The 21,507-nt window shown below is 43.0% G+C and overlaps 2 protein-coding genes across 10 annotated transcripts in view; one reads left to right on the top strand and one right to left on the bottom strand.

The window, feature by feature from the left end:
- The first annotated feature begins 3,982 nt into the window (after window positions 1–3,982).
- prr35 (proline rich 35) lies at window positions 3,983–8,667 on the top strand. Its single transcript, XM_053865953.1, has 4 exons — window positions 3,983–4,049; window positions 4,499–4,545; window positions 5,958–7,474; window positions 7,565–8,667. The coding sequence occupies exons 3-4, from the start codon at window positions 6,066–6,068 to the stop codon at window positions 8,349–8,351; spliced, it is 2,196 nt and encodes a 731-aa protein (XP_053721928.1). The 5' UTR covers window positions 3,983–4,049; window positions 4,499–4,545; window positions 5,958–6,065; the 3' UTR covers window positions 8,352–8,667.
- Window positions 8,668–10,683: 2,016 nt separating this feature from the next.
- Window positions 10,684–21,507, bottom strand: part of si:ch73-103b11.2 (myosin phosphatase Rho-interacting protein) — a 36,012-nt gene continuing 25,188 nt past the window's right edge. For 6 of the 9 annotated variants that reach the window (XM_053866847.1, XM_053866849.1, XM_053866850.1 and 3 more), the window contains 10 exons: window positions 21,366–21,482; window positions 17,129–20,710; window positions 16,580–16,727; window positions 16,385–16,490; window positions 15,789–15,948; window positions 15,609–15,716; window positions 15,442–15,528; window positions 13,975–14,137; window positions 13,488–13,573; window positions 10,684–11,896 (listed from right to left, as the gene is read on the bottom strand). In XM_053866847.1, coding sequence (XP_053722822.1) covers window positions 11,825–11,896; window positions 13,488–13,573; window positions 13,975–14,137; window positions 15,442–15,528; window positions 15,609–15,716; window positions 15,789–15,948; window positions 16,385–16,490; window positions 16,580–16,727; window positions 17,129–20,710; window positions 21,366–21,482 — 4,629 coding nt within the window. In that variant the 3' untranslated portion in view covers window positions 10,684–11,824. Of the gene's footprint in view, window positions 11,897–13,224; window positions 13,308–13,487; window positions 13,574–13,974; window positions 14,138–15,441; window positions 15,529–15,608; window positions 15,717–15,788; window positions 15,949–16,384; window positions 16,491–16,579; window positions 16,728–17,128; window positions 20,711–21,365; window positions 21,483–21,507 lie in introns of all 9 variants that reach the window. The other 3 variants (XM_053866848.1, XM_053866855.1, XM_053866854.1) reach the window with 3 other exon arrangements.

The raw sequence follows: 21,507 nt of genomic DNA, 5'->3' as shown, positions 1-21,507 counted from the left end.
AAATGAAGGAGAAAGGAAAATTCGACGGCAGCAGCCGCAGAAGACGACCGACTGTAAGTAAAGCTGGAAAATGGCTTTTGGAGTTTTTTCCCCTTGAAAGAGAAAGGGTTGAGGAGGCGAGGCTGAATAATTGATAGTGGCTGAGAGCGATATGAGTTTAGTTAATGTGCCCAGCAGCGCAGGCTAAGAGAAGAGCTGTTAGCTATTCCACCTCAGGCCTAAAACTCAGCCAGTGGAAAGACTCTGCCTGTGATAGATGGAGAAACTCGCTGATCTATTTTCCCCATCTTCCTCTTCCAAACAAACAGTCCTTCTTGTCAGATGGTCGCTGTTCTGCGTGCGCTGAAAATCTTTTTTCAAATTGGAATAGATTTACTGTATATGTGTGTGTGTGTGTAGAGTAGAGTAAGAAGGCAGGAGCACAGCTGGATCTGCCTGGTAGCTCTGTGCTTCTCACCCTCAGGTTGCTTTCTCTGAGTCGTAATGGAGTGCTCCTGTCAGCCTCCCCAGATGCTGCTCCATAAGGACCCTCACCACACACACAACTTGCCAGGAGACTTCGGCATCTTCGCATTCTTGCTGTAGCACTTTTTAAGTAAATGGAGAACAATAACGGCGTACAAAAGGCAGAACTATTTTCATAAGAATCAGTGGTACAAACAGATGTCTGTAATGAGATTAAACTTGGACAATAAATGTCTATAGTGATCATGTGACCCAGTACAGCAGGCAGCAAAGAGGGTAAAACTTTTCTCATGTGTCCTCTGCTCGCGCTTTCAACAGCTAATGAACAATCCAACTAAATATAATGGCGGGATCAAAGGTGCATCAATAAAGGCTAAACGGCGCCATGTGAATTCAAGATCTGATAACTATGTAGACGATTTGGAAGTTAAATCATTTAACCCTGATTCTCCAGAGTGGCTTTGACACATGTCAGTCCCTTTCACAGACCACAGGCTGGTTTGCTTCTACATACGGGATTCAAAACAATGTGTTCGACCAGTGGAAGAAAAGTAAGATTGATAAAATTACTATCCGTCTCTGTGAGGATCTTCTTCACTTCAACTGAGTGTTTTGTACAAACAGGTTCTGCAACACAAATGCCACCTACTGTCCAAGGAGCTTATTGCAGTTAATGATATTTCAAATAGAAACAAATATCACTCATCTGCAGCGGCCCCAACCCTAAAACTTTGAAAAAACACTGGGACTTAAAGGACAGCACTTAAAAGGATATTAAACAGAAAAAATCAAGTGCAAAAAATAAATCACAAAGCTGCATAGCAGACGGCCGCGTTCTTCCAGCATCTATTTTTTTCAGTTTTAATGTTAATCATGAACCTCCCATCCTTTATTAAACTCATAGTGCAGGGTTTCTGCTACATGTAAACGTTCATGACACACTCTTTGTTGAAGACTAAATCTCATGTGATGAAACCTATTAATACGAAGTGGAAACATCAAAACAGAAAAGGTAAAAGGTATAACACATCATGGAAGTGCACACGATTAAGGTGGTTTAAACTGACACACCCTGAAGGAAACACCATAATAACTAAATGACAGGAACGCGGCTCGTGGAATCCGGCCAGACATATGAAGAGATGGACCAGGTGAAGACAGCTACAGAATGGACTGAGAGGAATTTCTCATGATTTATATGTTGCCTTTTATTGTCGCCACTTCAATACATTTCAAAACTCCCCCTCTGTTTCCTTGGCTGCATTACGTTGTTTCTTATTCAGTCAGTTTATTCATTCATTTTTCCACGTCCTATGCCCAGATGCCCAGATTGTTGGGTGGGCTGGGACCAATTCCAGATACTGTACTTCTCATCTACATATTTAAAAAACTGTATTTTTATTTTTGTGTCTTGCTCATATGTATAATTTCCCTGACAGTTCATTTAGCTGTACCTCCCTATTTTGCAGCAACACACACACACACACAAAAACAATAAAAAAAAATCTCACAACAATAAATGACTCATCATGCAGTCCAAAAGTTTGATCTCCTACTGAAAGACACCTGCGTTTTAAAGATGAGCACAGTTTGGAATAAATATGAATTCATATTCAAGTGTTCTACAGCACAATGGCCAGATACACAAGTGTCATGACAGTCAATAGACATGTTATCATGGGACTTCATGTCGACATGATTTCCACCAGACCACAACAGATCTGCAGCTTTCCATTCAGTCAGGCAATTTGCCCACTGGAGACAGCTGACACTCCCAAGTGTTTCTGCTGTTTAGAGACGCGAGTCTCTTACATACAGTATAGAAAAACATACAGGCATCATCCGCCACGTGTCGGCGTGCAAGATGAGGAGGATCTCTCTCTCCCTCAGTGACTCCTAGTCCCTCTCCTAGTCCATGTCACAGTGCTCCTGTCATTCCTCCTGATTTACCAGACGTCCGCTTTCCCCTGCTGTCACGTTTGGTACAGATGGTTAGGCTCGATGGAGCGGCCTGTCACTCTCCATTTGACCACCTCCGTCTGACAGTGGGCCTGATGGCTCCCGACTTCGCCAGCACAGAGCGGTTTGACATTTCTCAAAAGGGGTCTCACTGGTATACTCTCCACCGAGTGGGGGCAGAGAAATGAGGCGGCTGTACCTTCACCCGAAGGCCGCCATAGGCAAAGAGAGGCAGCGGAAGGAAATTCTAAGTTCCGGGGAGATGGTACACAGAACAGGTGGAGCAGAAAATGGCAGTTTTGAATAACCTGAAAAGCTGCGGATATCAAGGTTCTTTCTTTATCCAGAAAAGAGGCTGATTCATTGTGCTATTGTCAAACTGATGCAAAATAAACAATATTTTGTTGTTTAAATGTATGTATGGGTCCATCATTTGATTCAGTAATATACCAAATTCATTCAAACTGAAAAATGTGGCTTCTTGTGGCAAATATTCTTATACCATTAAACTGCGATCAATTGAGATTAATTCATCACAAATTCTCTCATTAACTAGATTAAATAAAATTAAATAATAGATTAAATTATATATATATATATATATATATATATATATATATATATATATATATATATATATATATATATATATATATATATATATATATATATGGTGGGGGGCTGTATAATGACACAGTTTTACATATTCATTTTTGAATATATAAAACTGTCATGACAGAAGACCATTTCAATGTGTTTCTACTTTGACTTCACAGCCTCTCAACATTTCAGCTCGAGTATCCACCAGCTATTTTCAATGAGCAAGTACTAAATTGTGTGCTGTACACAGCTACTAATACTCTTGATTGTTAAACAGTATTTAGATAAAATGACTTTTATAATTATTTATTATTATGTCTGTTGTCTGTAAATCATGAACAAATCACATATAAAATATAATTTACGGCATTTATTAGCGATATTATTTGATAATTGACAGATGACATATATATATATACATATACATATATATATATAATTATTATTTCTATCTACAAATATTTTTTTCCCCTGTTGCACAACTCAACGTACTTAAAACCATTTCTCATGTTTAAAGCAGTGTAATAAGGAATATAATTCAGTGTCTGCAGTATTTCCCTCAGTGTTATTAATCTTAAATTTTGATTCTCATTGTCAGTCCGTTCTGTGACCCCAAAGTGATTTGTCATTCAGTGAAATACTGGGTTTTATTTTGCAATTCTTTATCTAAAATACAGAGGCTGAAAAATTATGCCACAAACCGAGACAACCATCGGTATCTTCTGACTTCACGTTAGAAAAAGACTAGGTATGATTCAACGTAAACGCTACTCTTCCTCAACGCCGCCATCATCACCAACCTTTTGCCAAAATGTTGTAAGTTGTTACATTGCATCTCGGGGGGAGAGTGGGGGCAAAGGGGAAGGGGGTGGGGGGCTGTATTGTAGTGCCTCCGGGCAATGCTCCTAGTCAATATATATCTGCACACTGGCTCCTGCGCTCTCATTTGAGCGGGACGCTCTGCCCTCAGTGCTGCTGCTGCTGCTGCTGTGGAGGAGTGACAGTCGCACCGGGACACTGACAAGGTACGAATGATAACATTTTTATCTTTTGTTAATCGGCACTTGATGCACCAGCAGATTGTCATCGGACTTTTGAATCAACGCAGATAAACTATTAACATCAGCCCAAGAAAAGGCCTTAAAATGTGTTATTTGTATTGTGCTTTGCTAAACTTAAAACAGAATTTATTTTCATTTTTAGAGCACAACTGTAGTTTTGTAGTATTTATATTGAGCATGTTTTGGTAGCAATAGGGAGACAAACAACTAAATACCAAATACTAAATATCCCCAAAAATATGAAAATGTAAAGTAAAAATATATTGTGATAACAATTATATAATGACGATATGATGAGAATTTGAATTTTAAAATGTCACTTCATATCATATTTTTGTAAATTACATATACTTACATATCACATTACAGTATTTTATCTCCAATAAAAGCAACTTTTCTTTTTTCTTCTGCAGGTTTTTGTCTTCAAGATCAAGACAAAAGAAACTGGAGCATATTTCAGGTCAGTTTATTTATTTAAAATCATGGAAACTCTTCTGAATTCCAGTCACCTCCAGCGATGTGATCGAACGTAGCTGGTCAACGCTTTTATTGTGTTGGTGCCTGATTGCAACAATAGATGTTCAAGTGGCAGACCATGTTCTGTCATCTGCCCTGAAAGCTTAAAACAAGACCGCAGGGCCGGGATATCGGCCGGGCGGGGGCCAAAGTGGTTTGGCGCTGAGGCCAGGGGATAGCAATGGCAGAGAGAGGGGAGAAAAAAATGTTCCGTTAAAAATGATTTTTATTGATCGGCTCGTAGCAACGGCTGTTAGGCTCCATTATGTGTTCGTGCTCTGGTCAGAGCCTCAGGGCAGACAAGTCGGTCAATGGAATGGTCAGTCACTAACGGGACAGATCTAGAAGTCCACTTGCAGCGCCATGTTTAAGGCTCGCTCAAGGTTGCTTCAAATAGTCTGCAGAAATTTACAAATCATCATTTTCTTCATCATAATTTTATATATATATATATATATATATATATATATATATATATATATATATATATACAGTAGGAGAAACACTGACTTGAATGTGCGAAGGGCCCGAGGAAAAAGTCAAAATCAAATGCCTGAAAGCTGAGTGTTTTACAGAGAACACAACCCTCTCATCTTCATCGACCGCAGGCTTCACCCTGTGGCTCGTCTTTGAGTCGAAATTAAAACAAAAAAAAAAACAATCGCAGGAAAGTTTAATTCATTTAAATTCACTTGGAAGTTTGGGGTCTGACTTTGAATATCGGCGATTTCAGTTATCAACCCATTTATCAACAGTTTACCCTTCATGTGATACGCTGGAAACATACTGCTTGAATGCTACAATATTGTTGCTAAAAATACAAATCTGATGAGGCAGAATCCAGAGGCGTTTCCTTGGTTACAGTTTGAAGGTGTTGTGTACAGTTATGAACTCACCACATCTTAATTAATATCGTGTCCTCATGTAAACATATTGATATTGGAGCAATTACGCTCAGCACGGTGTCCTGACCCAGATCCCAGTCCCGACGCTAATGACGCCCCGTAGGCACGACGCCAGCCTCTCATTAGGAACCAGCCATCGAACCCCCACCTTTTCTCCCTGCAGTACCCTCTCATCACCCTCTCAACCCCATGGCACTGCGCCTGTGGCCCGCCTCCAAGGTTCTGCTCCCGAACTCGAGCAGGCCAGTGAGTGTCTGTGAGGCGCCTCAGCACAGGTGCTGGGTCCCCTGCCATGTTTGGCCCCAAGCCTGAACTCCGCTTGAGCCTGAAACTGACCAGAGGCGGCGACACAGCCGAACCTTGCAGGAATATTTCAGTTAAACTTGAACAAAACGGAAATGGTCTGCTTTTTTTAAAAGAGAAAACTAAACGTTTCCCTCCTCTGTTTTAGGCGCAGCTGCCGCTTCTCACTTTCAGCAGTGAAAATGAGAAACATCTGATGCAGGACAATCAAAACCGTTGACTGGCGTTCCTTCACCTCGTTCTTCTTAAGCGCTCCATGGCGGCCGACAAAACCATGTCCAAGGACGACGCCTGCAAAGTTATGCCGGCCGGCAAACACAAAGAGCGCAAACCCAAAAAGCCGCACTACATCCCGAGACCGTGGGGGAAACCCTACAACTACAAATGTTTCCAGTGCCCATTCACCTGCATGGAGAAGTCCCACCTGTACAACCACATGAAATACAGTCTGTGTAAAAACTCGCTGTCGCTGTTGATCGAGTCGGACTGGCCTTATAAGAAGGGAAACCTCCTGCATGCAGAGCAGCTGCGACCCTTTCAGCAAGGAAGTGCCACGCATCAGACGAGGAAAGACGAGCAAGGTAGTGAACAGAGACAAAGGGAGCGAATGAGTGAAGAAGGGGGAAGGGAGGACCAAGAAGAGCAGGGAGCGGAGGACGAGGCCTTGGGAAAACAAGGGGATCAAGCAGAGAAGACAGGGCTGCCCCGAGTGAGGCCCAGCAACAGTGGCAGCAGAGACGAGGGAGTGGAGGGCAACAAAAAGAAAACTAAACAGCAGGAGTCCGAGCTGCTGATGGCCGACATGCTCTCACTGGAGGACCAACTACTGCGAGCCCGCAGCGTGGAGGTGGAGGCCCAGCTAAAACACTATAAATTTTCCAAGACGTGTCTTGCCGCACCGGGGCTGCTGTCCGAGCAGTGGCGGCTTCTGGCCTCCAGTCATACAAAGACCAGAGCGGAAGGCGCTCAGTCCAGAGTTAACACTTCCATCCCCTGCTACCCTCCTCCTGCCAACCTGGTGGACTACCAGGACCCCACTGGTCTCAACCTGTCACTGCTTGGGGTGGGTTATCCCATCAGCCCCAGCATATTCTCCTACATGAATTCGGCAATTCCCGGCGCGGCCTCCGGTGTCAGCTCCCAGACCCACGCGCAGCTCGCACAGCTACCCTTCCTGGCATCTGCTGCACAGCTGATGCACCCTACCTCTCATACAGATAGACCTCTGGTGCCTCCGAGGTTCTACTACCCATTTCTGTGTGAGCACACGTTTGGCGCGGCCTCCAATCTGAGCGACACTAAAACCACCAAGACAACGCCAAACAACATGGACAGCCATCACTTGTCTGGATTCCAACCTAAAGTAAATTTGTGGAAGGTGCCTGCCCTACGGCCCGGTGCTGCACCCGTGTCCCAAGCAGGATGGGCCTCACCCCACACAGATCCAGGACAGGACCAAATCTACAAGGTTGAGGAAAAACTGCCAGCCTTGTCCAAGGACAGCAAAGCTAGCTTGGGGCTCAAAAGAGCAGGGGCCCCAATGGGAAAGCAGGATGTGCCTTCAGAGAAGATCCCAAACCTAGGATTCACTTTGGACATTCTTAAGAACATCCAGGCAGCTTCAAGTATGAACCCCACACCTGAAACACACAGTCACCAAAACAGGTAAGAAAACTTCTTCATCTTCTTCATCATTCTACTTCATCACTGGCGACGCACAAATGTACTCATGACCTGGATTTGTTTCTTCTTCAGTTTACAGGAAGCCCAGCTGAAGACGCTTGGACTTTGGCAGGCCCGTCTGCAGGCGAGCCCTCAAAGTGAAGCCTCCACTTTGTCAAGTATTGGGGCGCAGAGCCACCAAGACTCAGCTGCAGCCCGGACCTTAGGCACCGGGGCTTCTGAGTCAGTAACCGCTCTTCTCAGTGATCTCTCCAAAGCTTTGCAAGAGTACCAGGAGGCTGAAAGCAAAATGTCTCACTTAGAGAAGGAAGATCTACCTGCACAGCACCACCTTTGGGAACACCTGAGTAAAATACGCAATGAGCTTTCCCATATCCACCAAGCTTTAGAACAGACAACACGTCAAAGCGACGGCCCTCTCGACCTTTCATTTAAGAGAGAACTGTCAGACTGTCAGACTGAGGAGAGCAACCTGAGAGACAATATGACTGAGACCGAGGAGGAAGAGGAACCTGAGGAGGAAAAAAATGAGCAGGAAGATGAAAGGGAGAGAGAAGCAATGAGGGCATCACTGGAGACTCGCAAACAGTCGCTGGACATGCTAATAAAAATGAGTCAGGCTTCAGTGGTGAATGGAGAGGTTCTCTCCCCGGGCAGTCTTGGCGTAAGGCCCAGTCCCTCAGAAGCTCTCTGGCCAAACAGAACCACCAAGTGTGAAGCCGACTCCAGTGTCCTGCTATGTCCTGACGGCAGATCTGTGGTCTTTGCAGACATCCCCAAAGTGCCCAAGAGACCCCCATCTATTCACAGAGCGGAAGGTCAGAGTCCCGTCAGCCCACTGACGGCCGCCGAGAGCTGAACTCTTTCTGGAGACGTTACAAACATGGCCCAACATGTGGCGTGTCTCACAGGCTGAACCCGGCCTACTGACATGAACATGCTGAAACACTTTGCACATCTTAAAAAAGGGTTGTGAGAGCAGAAGGCAATAGAGACCTTGATTGTTGCTGGACTCTGGAAAATAATCGGCACCGGCAGAGAGTAACTTCAAAAGAGACAATCATTTGAATGCGTTTGTGTCTATAATGTACAAAGCAAATGTTTTATATAGTTGACATTTGGTGTGATTTCACTGAGATGAATATGTATCGTACACAAAATATTTCTTGAAATAAACTGATGGATTAATATGAGTCATTTTTCTGACTGCATACACAAAGAGCATCAGTTTCAATCCACATATTAAGGTACCTCCAGTGAGGTGCAAATTGGTGTTAAAGAACATTTTTTACGGGACATTTCAAAGTTTTTTTTGTAAAATAATAAAAGTTTCATTTCACTTTTTAACACTTGATGGTGATGAAGTTTTGTGGGACACACACACACACGTACCAAATACATGGTCTTAATATTGTAGCCAACATTAACATGTAATTGAACTTGAAAACTGAGGCCATAAGACTAAATGTTGTCAAATTTCAAGTGAAACAATGAAGATGGCAGCATGCCTGGCTAATCCCAATCAGTCCTGACGTCGTTCGGCCACTAAGTAAAAGGTGAAACAGTTCCTAAAGCTAGGACACTCTTGATGGGTCCACCCGTGTCTACATCTCGCGTTTGGGAACCTGCGTCCCGCAGCAAAGGTCAAGGCCCCGCAGACAAACCCATCACAGAGTGGACAGACGAGTACCTGTTTGCCTCCAGGCTGGACAGCAAGCGTAGACTCGGTTAGTGGCCCCTTCCCACCCTCACACTCCGCACACAGCAGCAAAGGTCATCTGCCATGAAGGAAGACCCTCAGTCGCTGTGTGAAGAGGTCAAAATGTCCTAATATCTATCTATTAACATTGGTCATATTCTACAAGTCTGTCAAGGTAACACATTTTTAAATCCTTCAAGACCCCCCCTCCCAAAAAAAGTCAAGGAAAATGGATGTGTATGAAGCTTTTTCATATGTGTGAACATTTTTTTTTTACTGTCACAACCCCCACTGCCCGTCTGCAACAGCAGCACCAAGCTGTTATGTTCTGAATATTTTAAGTTATGGAGAATGGGACCTCATCATGACAGAAACTGACCAGACAGCTAAAAATATATTAAAAACTATAAGACTCCCTGAGTTCCAGGCATATTCAACTAGAATGTGGAGCACTCTACATTATGTTAACAGATATGAAAGTGTTTAAAATGTGTAGTTAAACAATATGAATATTGTCCATCAATTCCTTACTGATGAAATCTGGCTCTGCACCACTGTGAACACATGGTGTCCGTGGTTGAACTGGAAACACCAAGTGAATGACCATACAGGCTTTAGTCAAATAATAAATTGACCAAAAATGCACTGAAGTAATTTAATCACTGTGAAGTGTACTTAATGTTCTACATCATCCATATTAATAAAATCAAAATAACATATTTTTGACACGATTGGAACAAATATTTTTGCCAAAACCGTAAATCATTTACCGTGTGTTCAAATCATGTCAACAAATGTGACTTTGAGACTGAACATCGTCCAGTCACGATTTGTTGGCAGAAATTGGATCAGTGTAAACCTCACACTCTGACACACCAGTCAGAGCCCGGAGTGAAATGCTAATAGTACGATTAGTTAAAAAAAAAAAAAGGCAGTGAATTGAGTTCTGTTTATTCCTCGGGTTCGTTGAAGGATAGAATAGGGCAGGGCGCCATAAGATGTGTGTCTACTCGCTGATATTCTGCTCATACTTATCGCGTTGTATCTGGACTCAGAAACTATGAAAGCGCCTCGTACTCACTCTACTTCCAAGGGCGTCGTGCGCCCTCAAGTGGACGAAATATTTACAGCACATGAGTTTTCGATGACTGTTCGCAGCGAGCGAAAAAACACAAATGCAAAACTAAAATGATGGACATCGAGGCTAAAGCTTTCAAATTAGTTGTTTCCCATTCGATGACTCGAAGACAATATGACTTCAACAACCGCTTGATGCGAGTCATTGCACTCGAGAGACTATTGAAATATTGATCAAACCGTTTCAACTCGACTCCAGGTGGACGCAACAGATGCCCAAACTTACCTGACAGCGGTGAAACCACAAGCTAAGTTAGCCAGTTGGTCACGTGATGACGGTCGTTTGTGTGTTCCATTTCCGGTTCAGAGAGGCTTCAGATGTACTGATTATAATAATAAAAGAAATGAAATGACAAACTTCCAAACATTTATTTGATGTTATACATTCAAACAAAAATAAAAAATATTCAAATATATAGATTTGTAATATTGAACCAATAAGCAAAGTACAAGTGTAAAACGAGCACATAATTCTTCCACGTGGCATATTTATATTTATAAATGTCTATGTACACAGTATGGTTTGAATACTATACAGTGTGTTTCCATAGCTGCACAGGTTTCATGGATGTCGGTATTCTTCAATGTATAGAGGCAAAACTAGACTGCAAAGGTCAAAGTTCAGGCCAAGTGCGTTGAGGCTGCCGCATACAGTAAAACAACTCAAACACCACAACAGCAGGACTTGCAAAGCTGCGAAGCTCACGAGTGACCACAGTTCCACACTGAAGCGTCAAAGGAGACTACTGAGGCAAAGAGCTCATTCTGTAACACAAAGTTTAGGTCACAATCATGCAAAGTCCTAAATTGCTCTTTTTCTTCCACACAGATGTCAGCACACAAAAGCAGATATAAAACAACTTTAGGTTTGTAAATCAAGCGAGTCACTGCTGTTTGGTTGCACTGCAATACACCGACTGACAGCTACTCCACCAAGTTGAGACAAATAAATTGAACTAAACCTCCTCAAGTAGTCACATGATCAGAGCCCGTCCATGCGTCCAACACTCCAGCTGGATCAGATGCATGAACACAGCACAGCTCTCACACAGCTCTTCCACACACACACACTTATCCAGTAGTAGTTATGTACAACATAAGGGTACATTACATTTTATTTAGGATATAGATGTTTCAACAAAATGAAATACAGCAGATACTTAATTCATAGTGTGAGTGTATATATATATATATATATATATATATATATATATATATGGGCATTTTGGCGTTCTGAAGTGAAATAAACATGCTGTACTGCCTCATTCCACAGCTTAATAAAAATCAAATTTTATATATTTTCAACATATATATATATATATATATTTTAAAAAAACTACTCACGCCATACAAATGTTCATAAATGAATCTGAGTCTGTTGCGTGAGGTGGAAGCAGCATGTCCAGGTTCATTGACTGTGTCGATAGAAAGCACTCCTTCGTGAAAGCTCTAAGTTGGCGCTGGCCCATCTGCAGCAGTCCCACCAGCTTCGTTTTTCAAATCTTTTTGGAATCTTTTGCTTCGAAAAGCTTCATGCGTTCTTGCACAGTCAGTCCTTCCTTTAGGCTCTGTGGGGGGGGGATAAATGAAACATTGTTATGAAACATGACAAAGTCATCACTCGATCATGTTCCGTTTACCTCACAAAACAGCAAACATCAGGACAAAACAATAGAAGGGAAACATGCGGTTAAGTGTCATTAGGATGGAACTCTGCTCCATACGTCAACATGACCTGGACCTCACGTTCTCACATGCTGTCCTGTGTCTCTGCTCAAGAACACGGCGTGCAGCTTTCACAAATTCAGGGCTGTTCAACTGGGGACATTGTCTTCATCCCAGAGGCGATTTTCTCGCGGGTCCATCAGGGACTTCCAAACTCCCTTTGCCAAAGAGACACCTCACCCAGATGGTCCAGGGTCTCCCCAGTACCAGACATGAATAACTGTCATACGAAGGTGACTTGGAGGCACGTGGGAAGTCTCCCATTATAGATTCAGTCGTGTTTGTTTAAACCAAAATTATCATTGTAACATCACCTGCAATGACACTAATGCAATGCAGCATAAACCGGATGAATTGTTCAATATTTTGTTGAAGGTGGCATTTATGTAGGAAGCCAAAAGACATCATTATACATAGTCAAATCAATTTGTAACTTCCAAAATTGTCATTTGTCAATGAGGATATATTTTTATTTTAAAAAATTCATTTTGTAGAAAATATTCTTGTTTACGAGTACTTTTTAATCTTCCTACAAAATTTCATTTAGCAGTTTTTCATGATTCTAACTTGCAGGTTTAACCTCTTGCTGCTCAATCTAGAGCTGTAGGTGTAAATAGTAAAAAGGAACAGCGCACTGGGAACAAACATTTTGGGTGAATATAAAAATAGTGGTTCATTACTGATCACACAACAGCTAAAACAAACATTGAAACAGCTTTGTGGCAGATCTCTGCCAAACAACTTTGGAATGTAGGAACCTTTTGTGGTCCTCAGAATAGGATGCTTGAGGACTGGCCTCCCTTCACATCAGCATGGGCTGACAGGGGGTGGAGCTTCTTGTACTTTGGTAAGTATCCAAAAAGTCCTGTGTCTGAGTAGGTGGTGGAAAAAGAACTACTGGATATTTGAGCACCTGCAGAGCAAACGTGCACTGAAACTGAAAGGCTCTAAAAACCACATACATGATGTCCATGTGTGGTGCCTACAGACTGCACACATCTAAGCACAAAGGTGATAAGACATGACGTTGGTCATTCAATCGATTGGAGTCAAAGGTCACAGATTAACTAGCAGGAGGACACTGCAATCAGGTAGTGAGGAGGAAAGGGGCTTATTGAGAGTGAAGGTCATGCAAGGAGGAAGGTGTTGAGCCACACCATGCTATACCTACAGCGTTTCGCGGGGCAGGAAAGGGGGAGGGGTCACTCCACAATGGGAGCGTCAGCTGTCCCATGGGACCTGTTCAATGACGGACTGATGGACAGAACAGACAGACGACAAACTTACAAGACTGACAGAAAGAAAACTTACTGACCCACTCAACACATGTGTATGTGGTAGCGGCGCTGCAACAGTTAATGACACAAGCCTTCAACGTCACACTTTAGAAGCAGATGAGCATGTGTATAAGATGAGGAAGGGAGGTTTTCTAACCTTTGACCTAACTCCCCGCGACGGCCTTGAAGTGGACGTCTGTTCCTTTTTCATGAAGTCTGGATTACTTTTGGATTTCATGATGTCTGTGGAATGAAAAGTAAAAACATCAGAGGAGCAAAGCCTCCTGGTGAGACGTACTTAACTAACTTAAAATCCTTTTAAACATCACACATTTTTTAATTATGACTTTGCAAGATAGGAACAAGAAGGTTATGCTCATATTATATTGGTTAAAACATCATGTAGGCTAAGCTGCCTGACACAGCATGAGGGGTCAGTTCGCAGTGCATCTTTGACAAAGGAATCTTGTCAAAAGAGCACTTCAGATCTTTTTCATTTAGAGTCACATGTCTCGGCTGAGCACATTCTCTGCTTGGCAGTGCTACAATCCACAAAACACATTTTCAAGTCTCATGTGCAAATTCAGGCAGCAGAATCATTTCCGAGCATGAAATTAGCCAAAACAGTGCATAATAGTTCTTACCGTATCCAGATGTAACTGTTCCATCGACAGTTCTTTCACCGAGTGCCTCTGTAGCGATGAGCAGCTTCTCCTTCAGTTTGCTGATGTCACAGTCGGCCTTTGCCTTCACAATGCTCAATTCTGTATAAATATCCTTGTATTTGTCTGTAGCATATTTCTTATCCTGTTGAAGTAAGAAATGTGGGGAAACAAAACATACTCTAGTCAAACGCTGTTTTGTTACCAGGACAACTAGTGTGTGGACGCTAAACTACCTAATGTCTGCATGAATACTGTGTGTGTGTGTGTGGTGAATCCTCAGGTTTTAACTGTAGCTAGTTGGCCATGAAGCAGCTTCAGCAAGATGTGGACTGCCAGTGTGGATTAACATGTAACCTATAGTTTTCATGCCTCATTTTGCTGATGAGATATCACTGATCTTGATAATACTGGAAAAAAAGTCTGAACCTGACCCTGCACTCCAACAATGATGCCAGAAACCCTTGTGGTCTCCAGCGCCTCTGGTCTGAAGCCACAGCTGACTAAATTCAACCATCTACGCTCACTATAAATGCATGAGACACTCGTGAAGTGAAAAATAACCTAGTCAGTAATAAGCCTTGTTTGCTTTCTTCATTTGAAACAGTTATAATTTAAACCGCAGCTCTTCCACTTGGTTCTGCACAAAACCTGTATGAGGGCTAGATGTATGCATTTTTTTGAAGACAGCCTGTGGACCATAACTGCACATTTCATACTCTCCAGGGGCACTAAGGCCTTACCACCAATATCCTTCCACTTCACTTCTCCACAGTCATATACAACATAAAAAGACAACAGATCTTCACTAGGACGCTGTGGACACCTTCACCTTTCAACTGAACTCACCTCAAACCTCCCACTGTCTGCCAGGATTTCTCACCCTGTGGCCGCTCCTGCTGCACTCTAATGTCATCCATCCAACTCACTGTGCCACTTGCTCATTCAGAGCTGCTCTGCTCCCAGCCTCTGCAACACACCCCTCTCCAGGATCTCAACTACTTCTCTTCTGCAACTTATTTTCTCCTTTTTTTGTCTCCTTACCAACTACTCAGGTGCATTCCTCTCAATAGAAGCCCATACGTACTCAGCTCCTTCTACTCTATTTACGAAGTTATGAGGCAAATGGCATGTTGTCACTGAACAAACCTAGTCGTTTTCCTAAATGGCAGCTTTTTATTTTTTATAGTTTACAGTAAACATGAACTGTGTTTGCTGCACTGAAAAAAAAAGTTATCTTCGCTATCAGCTTTGGTCATCTATCGAGTTCACAAGCTTCACTCGCACCTCTGCTGCAAGAGGTTATCAGTTGTACTTCTCTTCTGGTCTGGACCGGTCCACTTCTTGAGGCTGCAAATCTGGACACGATTTCTCTGCAACTCTTCTATGTCTTCACTACAACTGGCCGTCAGGAGAGCATTCCGACTCGGAAGGAATCTTCTTGCTTACCCGCAAAGCCGACTGGATTTCATCTTTCAGGGAGTGAATTTCCTGTTTAAGACACTGGACTTCAGACTCTTTAATCCGGAGAAGGACCTGAAAATGGGGAAACAACAACAGGACAATCCAAAAATGTAAATGCTTTTTGAGGTAATTTGTAGTTGCGGTGAATATACCTGTAGTTCGTACACATCCTTTCCCTGCGTCGGTGGCAACATGGCCGTGTCACCACTGAAACAGGAGCGCATTCGGGTGATCTCGGCAGTAAGCCGGTTGTTTAATTCCTGTAGCAAAGTTACAGTTTGGACATGAACCTACAGAGAGGTGACCACAGGACAGCTGAAGTTGAGTCTGACCTGGTTGTGCGTGTTGAGCTCCTGGTTCTCTCTCTGACACTGCCTGAGGGCCTGCCTCTCCGCTTCCAGTGCCTGAGCCAGGTGAGCGTTCTCCAGACATTTTTGAGAATACTGCTCTGACAAAACTTCTAGTTCCCTCTGGATGGACTGCAGCTCTTCCCTAGACAATTGATTAATACGAATATCATCATAATCATTGCAGTCTAGTTTCCCTGAAAGGAATTCATATTCTGCTCATGACTTCAATTGTAACACAAGCTGCATAATAAGAGGTCAGGGCCTGAAGGATTGCACATTGGAGTCTTTAGGAAACAGTAGAATATTCAAAATAAATACTTAATTTTGACAACACTGACACTGAGCAAGTCATTGAGATTACTGTTGACATCAGATGTTTTTATGAGGTTACTTTTCTTCCCAATTATTAATATTTCATTTCAATAAATTATTGCACACTTGCAACAATTCATATGTCCATTTCCGACTTGCATTTCCATTTTTTGTTACCAACATTTTCCTACTATTTACTCCTTTGTCCAATTTTCCTCAGGCCCACTCGATGTTAGGAAAGTCAGGGGAAGAGAAAAACAACATACTCATATTGTAAGCGAAGTTCATCGATGTCAGAGTTCAGACCACTGAGCTGAGACCGTTGGTTCTTCTCAAGCTCCTCCTTGTGGGCATTCTTCATAGCTTCAATAGCTAAACAAAGGTATTAGTAATGGAGTGACTATTTTTATATATCGCAGGCTACCTAAAACTCTTCTCTAATGTGAATTCACTGAATATACCTGCAACAGTGGCGGCAGTCTCCTCTGCTAACAGCCGTTCTCGTTCTTCCAAAAGTTTGGAAATCTCTCTCTGATGCTGCCTTTTTAGATCTTCAATGAACTTCTGGTGAGTTTCTTCCATTGCAACAAAACCACGTTCGTACGTGGCCTGAGGACACAACAGTCATTAGGGTCACGGCACCTGATTCTGGTGCTGGTCAGTCCATCTACCACTAACCCAGCTAGTCACAACAGCGCATGCAGAATCATTGACAGGAACTAAGCAAGTAATCTGATGTCGAGCAGCTCATTAGTTAGCAAGGAAAAGATGAAGCAACAAAGTCGAGGTCAGTTTTGATACGAAAATGAGAAACTGTAGGCCATTAGATCAAACATGGAGTCGTGATAATGCAGCTGACATGCAGGCATCTTGTCACTGGTGTGCTTTCCTTAACAAATTAGTTAAATGATCATACCAAGACATTCTATAGTAAATCAAACAAAAAGTATCGCAAAATCATGAATATATACTAAACTGTATAATAAAATGTTATAACAAAGAGCAGAAACCTTGAGACTCTCAATGTCTCTCTGGTACTTCTCTCCCAGGCTGGTCATGTCATCCCTCATGGTGTCCATTGGAATATCTTGCTCTTGGCTCGTGTCCTTTGACATGTTAGCATCTCCCTGCTTCCTCCGTCCCTCCTCCATTAGTGTTGCTGCATCATCTGCGCGTGAGCAGGGCTTCACCTTGGTTTGGTCCAGCTGGTGCTCTTTTATTAGTCGAATGGTTTCCAAATAATCCGCCTGCAACTTCTCAATTTCGTCTTTGTGTGTTTGATGAATGTCACATATCTTCTCTTCAAATTGCTCCTCCAGTTTCCTCACATGGTTGTTATGCTGCTCCTCCATAGAGTCCATGCTCACCAACAGATCTCTGAACTTTTGTTTGCCGTCAGCTGTGGTTTCCATCAGCTCTGCTGAAGAACTGTGTCGTGCAGCTTGACTCATCTCATGGTCGTGTCTCAGTTTTAGTTCCTCCATCTCCCGCTGGAACTGTTCTTCTAGTAAAGAGAGTTGTTCTTGCTGCTGGGAAAGCTGGTTTACATGCAGGCTGATCTCATCCTTCAGCGTTTGGTTCTCATTCTGAAGAGAGGCCACTGTTTGTGTGAAGTTCCGGTGCTGCTCTTGCAGAGACGTTTCATATTTTTCTTGGATAGCGATTAAACTGCAGGCATGCTGCTGGACGAGCATGTCCATTTTCTGGCCAGCATCTTTACACCACTTGAGGTCTTGCTCGTGCTTGGACCGCAACCTGCACGCCACATAAGCTACTTGAGCCTGAACAAGGGCTTCTCGCAAACAAAGAGAGGTAGGCGTCATATTGCTGGAGGTTTGGTTGCTAAAGAGAGCGTTAATCATTTTGGTGGTTTCAGGTTGGGATTTGCTTGATTCCAGCTCCTGGGCATATGTGTGAAGGATTTCGGCTTGTCTTTGAAGTTCACCAGCCAAAATATTATGTGCGTTCTGAAAACTCACTATCGATTCAACAGTACATGTTTCTTGCATTATGTGTTTGTCCACAATTTCTTCTGCCATGTTCCGGGCTTCGTCCGATTCGATCTGCGCCATGTACGGAGCCAGCTCCGGTGGATGAATATCGGACAAGATATCTGCTCCAAAGTCACAGTTGTTCCTGACTTCTTTTACCACGTCCTTCAAATCACACCCTGTGGGGGCATCAAAGATGGCCTTTAAAGCCATCTCTCTCTGACGTAGGTTGTAATGTGCCTCTGCCAACTCCTTTCTTATCGTCCTGAATTTCTCATCGTAGCTGATACGAAGATTTTGAAAAGAGTATGCCAGTTCAGCTTTAATAAAATTGTTGAAGATGACTGAAGCATCAACATCTACATCATCTGCGGTGCTACTCTGATTGGATTGTTTGCACTGTTGTTTGATGATGTCTAATTCGTTCCAGAATCTGCTCTCGAGCATCAACTTTCTAGTCAAGACACCAGCGTAAACAACAGCTAAACAATCTTTGTCGTCCCTCTTGACGGTCTTCATGTCTTCCCAAATTTCAACTAAGGCTTGCAGTAGGTCAGAATTGGAGGTCTGGATTAATAAAGCCATTTTGTTTAAAACCATGGCTTCAAAAGACAAGGTTTTGGCGAACAAATGCACGGCATTTGTTTCGACAACTGGGGCTTGTGTTTCAAGAGCAGCTGGAAACTCCTTAATGTTTTTTTGCCCTTGTTGGATTAATAGTGATGCATTAACTAGATCAATTTCTATCTCAGACAAACATTGTAGCTGTGAATCAGTGTCTTGTGGACTGGTCAGAATAGCCCTGACTCTCTCCCGGCTCTGTTCCACACACATCAAAGCCTTAGCATAACTGATGTTGGAATTATCTGTAGCCTCAGATGTGGAGTTTTTATACAGGAGTTCATTTTCTGCTATGGATAAAACCTGCATGGACTGCTGATCCTCTATTGTCTGTGTTAGTTTCTTTAACTTCTCCTCCGTGTTTAGCAGTTTCGATTCCAAGTCATGTATAATGGAGATAAATTTTTCAGGGTCACTGGTGTGTTGGGATGTAGCAGACGACACATCACATTTTGCAAGCTCATCAGTCTCTGGAACTGTCTTTTCCACACACGCATTACTGATGTTGAAGACCTCCATGTCCTCTAGATTGTTGTATTTTTGGCACTGAATACTGGAAAAGCGGATCCTTGGTCTCCTAGCCTTTGACTCATTACTGGAGGAATTCTCCAAACCTGAAGCATGTTCAAAAGGCTCTTGTGTTTGAATCAATTCCTTTTTAGAGTTTTCTAAAATCTGTTGCCTCTCACTTTGAAGATCTGCATAGCCCAGCTGCAAGGCATTGAGGTGTTGCTCCAGCTCCGCAATGCGATCCTCTGCAACAATTAGCTTAGCCTGTAAATCCTTCTCTGCATTGCAAGACGCAACTTTTTCTGAGAGGCTCTGACTCATTTGACACAAGAGGTCCTCCTTAGCTAGCAATTTCTGCTCGGTTTCCTCCAAGCTGTTGCCAAGTGCAGTCATTTTAACAAGTGCTTCTTTCAAGTCCTCTTCTTTGCGCTCCATTAGCCTTTCATACATTTCCTTAGTTTGTCTGATCTCTTCCTCTTTTTCCCTGAGGAACTGGCTCATCTTCTGAAACTCCTGTGTAGCCCTTTCATACGACTGTTCCAAGGTGTAATAATCGACCTCCTCTAGTTCCAAACGGTTACGAAGCTTGCTCACTTCCCGGTCAGCCTCTGAAATTTGGTTGAGAAGCTCCTGACAGCGACAGGTAAGGTGACCTTTCTCTTGCTCTAACCGCTGTACACTCTGTCTCAGCGAGTCAACGACACAGTTCTGCTGATCCACTTCTTCTTGAAGCTTCAGCATTTCATCTCTGTATTCTTTCCCTCCACACGCCTGTTGTCCTCTCAAAAGCAGAGTGACCTGTTTTTCCGTTTCCAGTAGCCTCTCTTCCATTTCTTTTTGTGCAGCTGCAGCCTCTGCTAACTTCCTGCACAAACTTTGTCTCTCCTTCTCATGGCTCTCTTGTATGCAATGCTGCTCTTGTCTGAGGTACTCCTCCCTGAGAGACTGACTTTCTTCTGAAGTGGCTAGTCTTGCTGTCACCTCTTGCAGCCTTTCCTGCAACCGCTGGACTTCTTTAAGGTGGTCCCGTTGTAGAGCCTGCTGACGCTCAAGGTGCCTAAGTGCCTGGCTCCTTTCTAACAAGCTGGCCTCTACTTCACGGAGTCGATCTTCACTGTCTTTTAGTTGGGCACGCAAAGTGGCTTCATTTTTGGCACTATCCTCTTCTTGCTCCTTGGACCGATCTTGCTCCATCTTGAGCTCATTCCGCATACGGGCCACGGCATGCTCACTGGCCAAGATTTCAGCCATTGCTGATGCGAGCTTAGCCTGTAAGGCCTGAATATCAGTCTCATGGCGTTCAACAGCTTCCTGCGCCTCGGTGTAGCTCCGTTTTAATGTTCGAATCTGTTGGTGAGCACGGTCCTGCTTGTGCTTTTGGGCTTCCAATTCTCCTTGCAGATCTTGGTTCAGCTTATGCAAGTGTTTCCATGGCGCTCGGCTAGGTGAAGAGGGTGGGGATGTTGTACTCTTTAAAGAGATTGATGAAATAAGTTTTATTCACTTAATCATTCATCAGTTTTTTTTTTTTTTATGATATGGACAACCACATCTCCGGGGAAACCGTTCCTCTGGGCTGACATCAAAGCCCATAAATCATCACCTTCCCTTGTCTTCCACTGTGCTTTTTCAGAGGTGACTCAGAAATGATGAAGTTTTAAAACAAAGATGATTTGTGATAGGACTGAAACTTTTTAGGAGACTGACTAAATAAACGTGAATGAAAATTTGGTCAGTGGGATGTTATTAACACAGGTGAAAATGTAGTCAGGTCTGAAATGCAACAACATGCAGAAGTCAAGGACGGAGAGGACACGGAACAGGCAGATGAACACAGAAAAAGCACAGCGCAAGGCTTGTATTAATCTTACCTTATAATAAACCGTTTTCCCAAGAGATGTGAGACTCCACAACAAAAGTTAGTAACAACTCATGCCAAGACCACCACCATGCACATCAGTCAAGAAAAAAAAAGCTCCCAAAAAGTTAGTCCAATTTTATGCAAGATGCGGAAAGCAAACTAAAATATCATTTTTGAATGACCTTTGCTAAATTAATCATTTTTCAACACGTAACAGCACCATTAACAAAACCACTCTAAAATGATGACTGCAGAGTTTCATACCTGCAGTACATATCCTTCTCTGGCACTTTGTTCTCTCCCCAAAGCATCTTCCAACTGCTCTTTTAAAATGTTGTTCTGCTTCTGCAGCAGGTCCAGTTCCTTTTGTTTCTGTCCAAGCTGAACACAAAAAAGATGTGTCACT

The sequence above is a fragment of the Synchiropus splendidus genome, chromosome 5 (assembly GCF_027744825.2).
Source record: "Synchiropus splendidus isolate RoL2022-P1 chromosome 5, RoL_Sspl_1.0, whole genome shotgun sequence".
Lineage (NCBI taxonomy): Eukaryota > Metazoa > Chordata > Actinopteri > Syngnathiformes > Callionymidae > Synchiropus > Synchiropus splendidus.
This window is presented reverse-complemented; position numbering and strand designations above follow the sequence as displayed.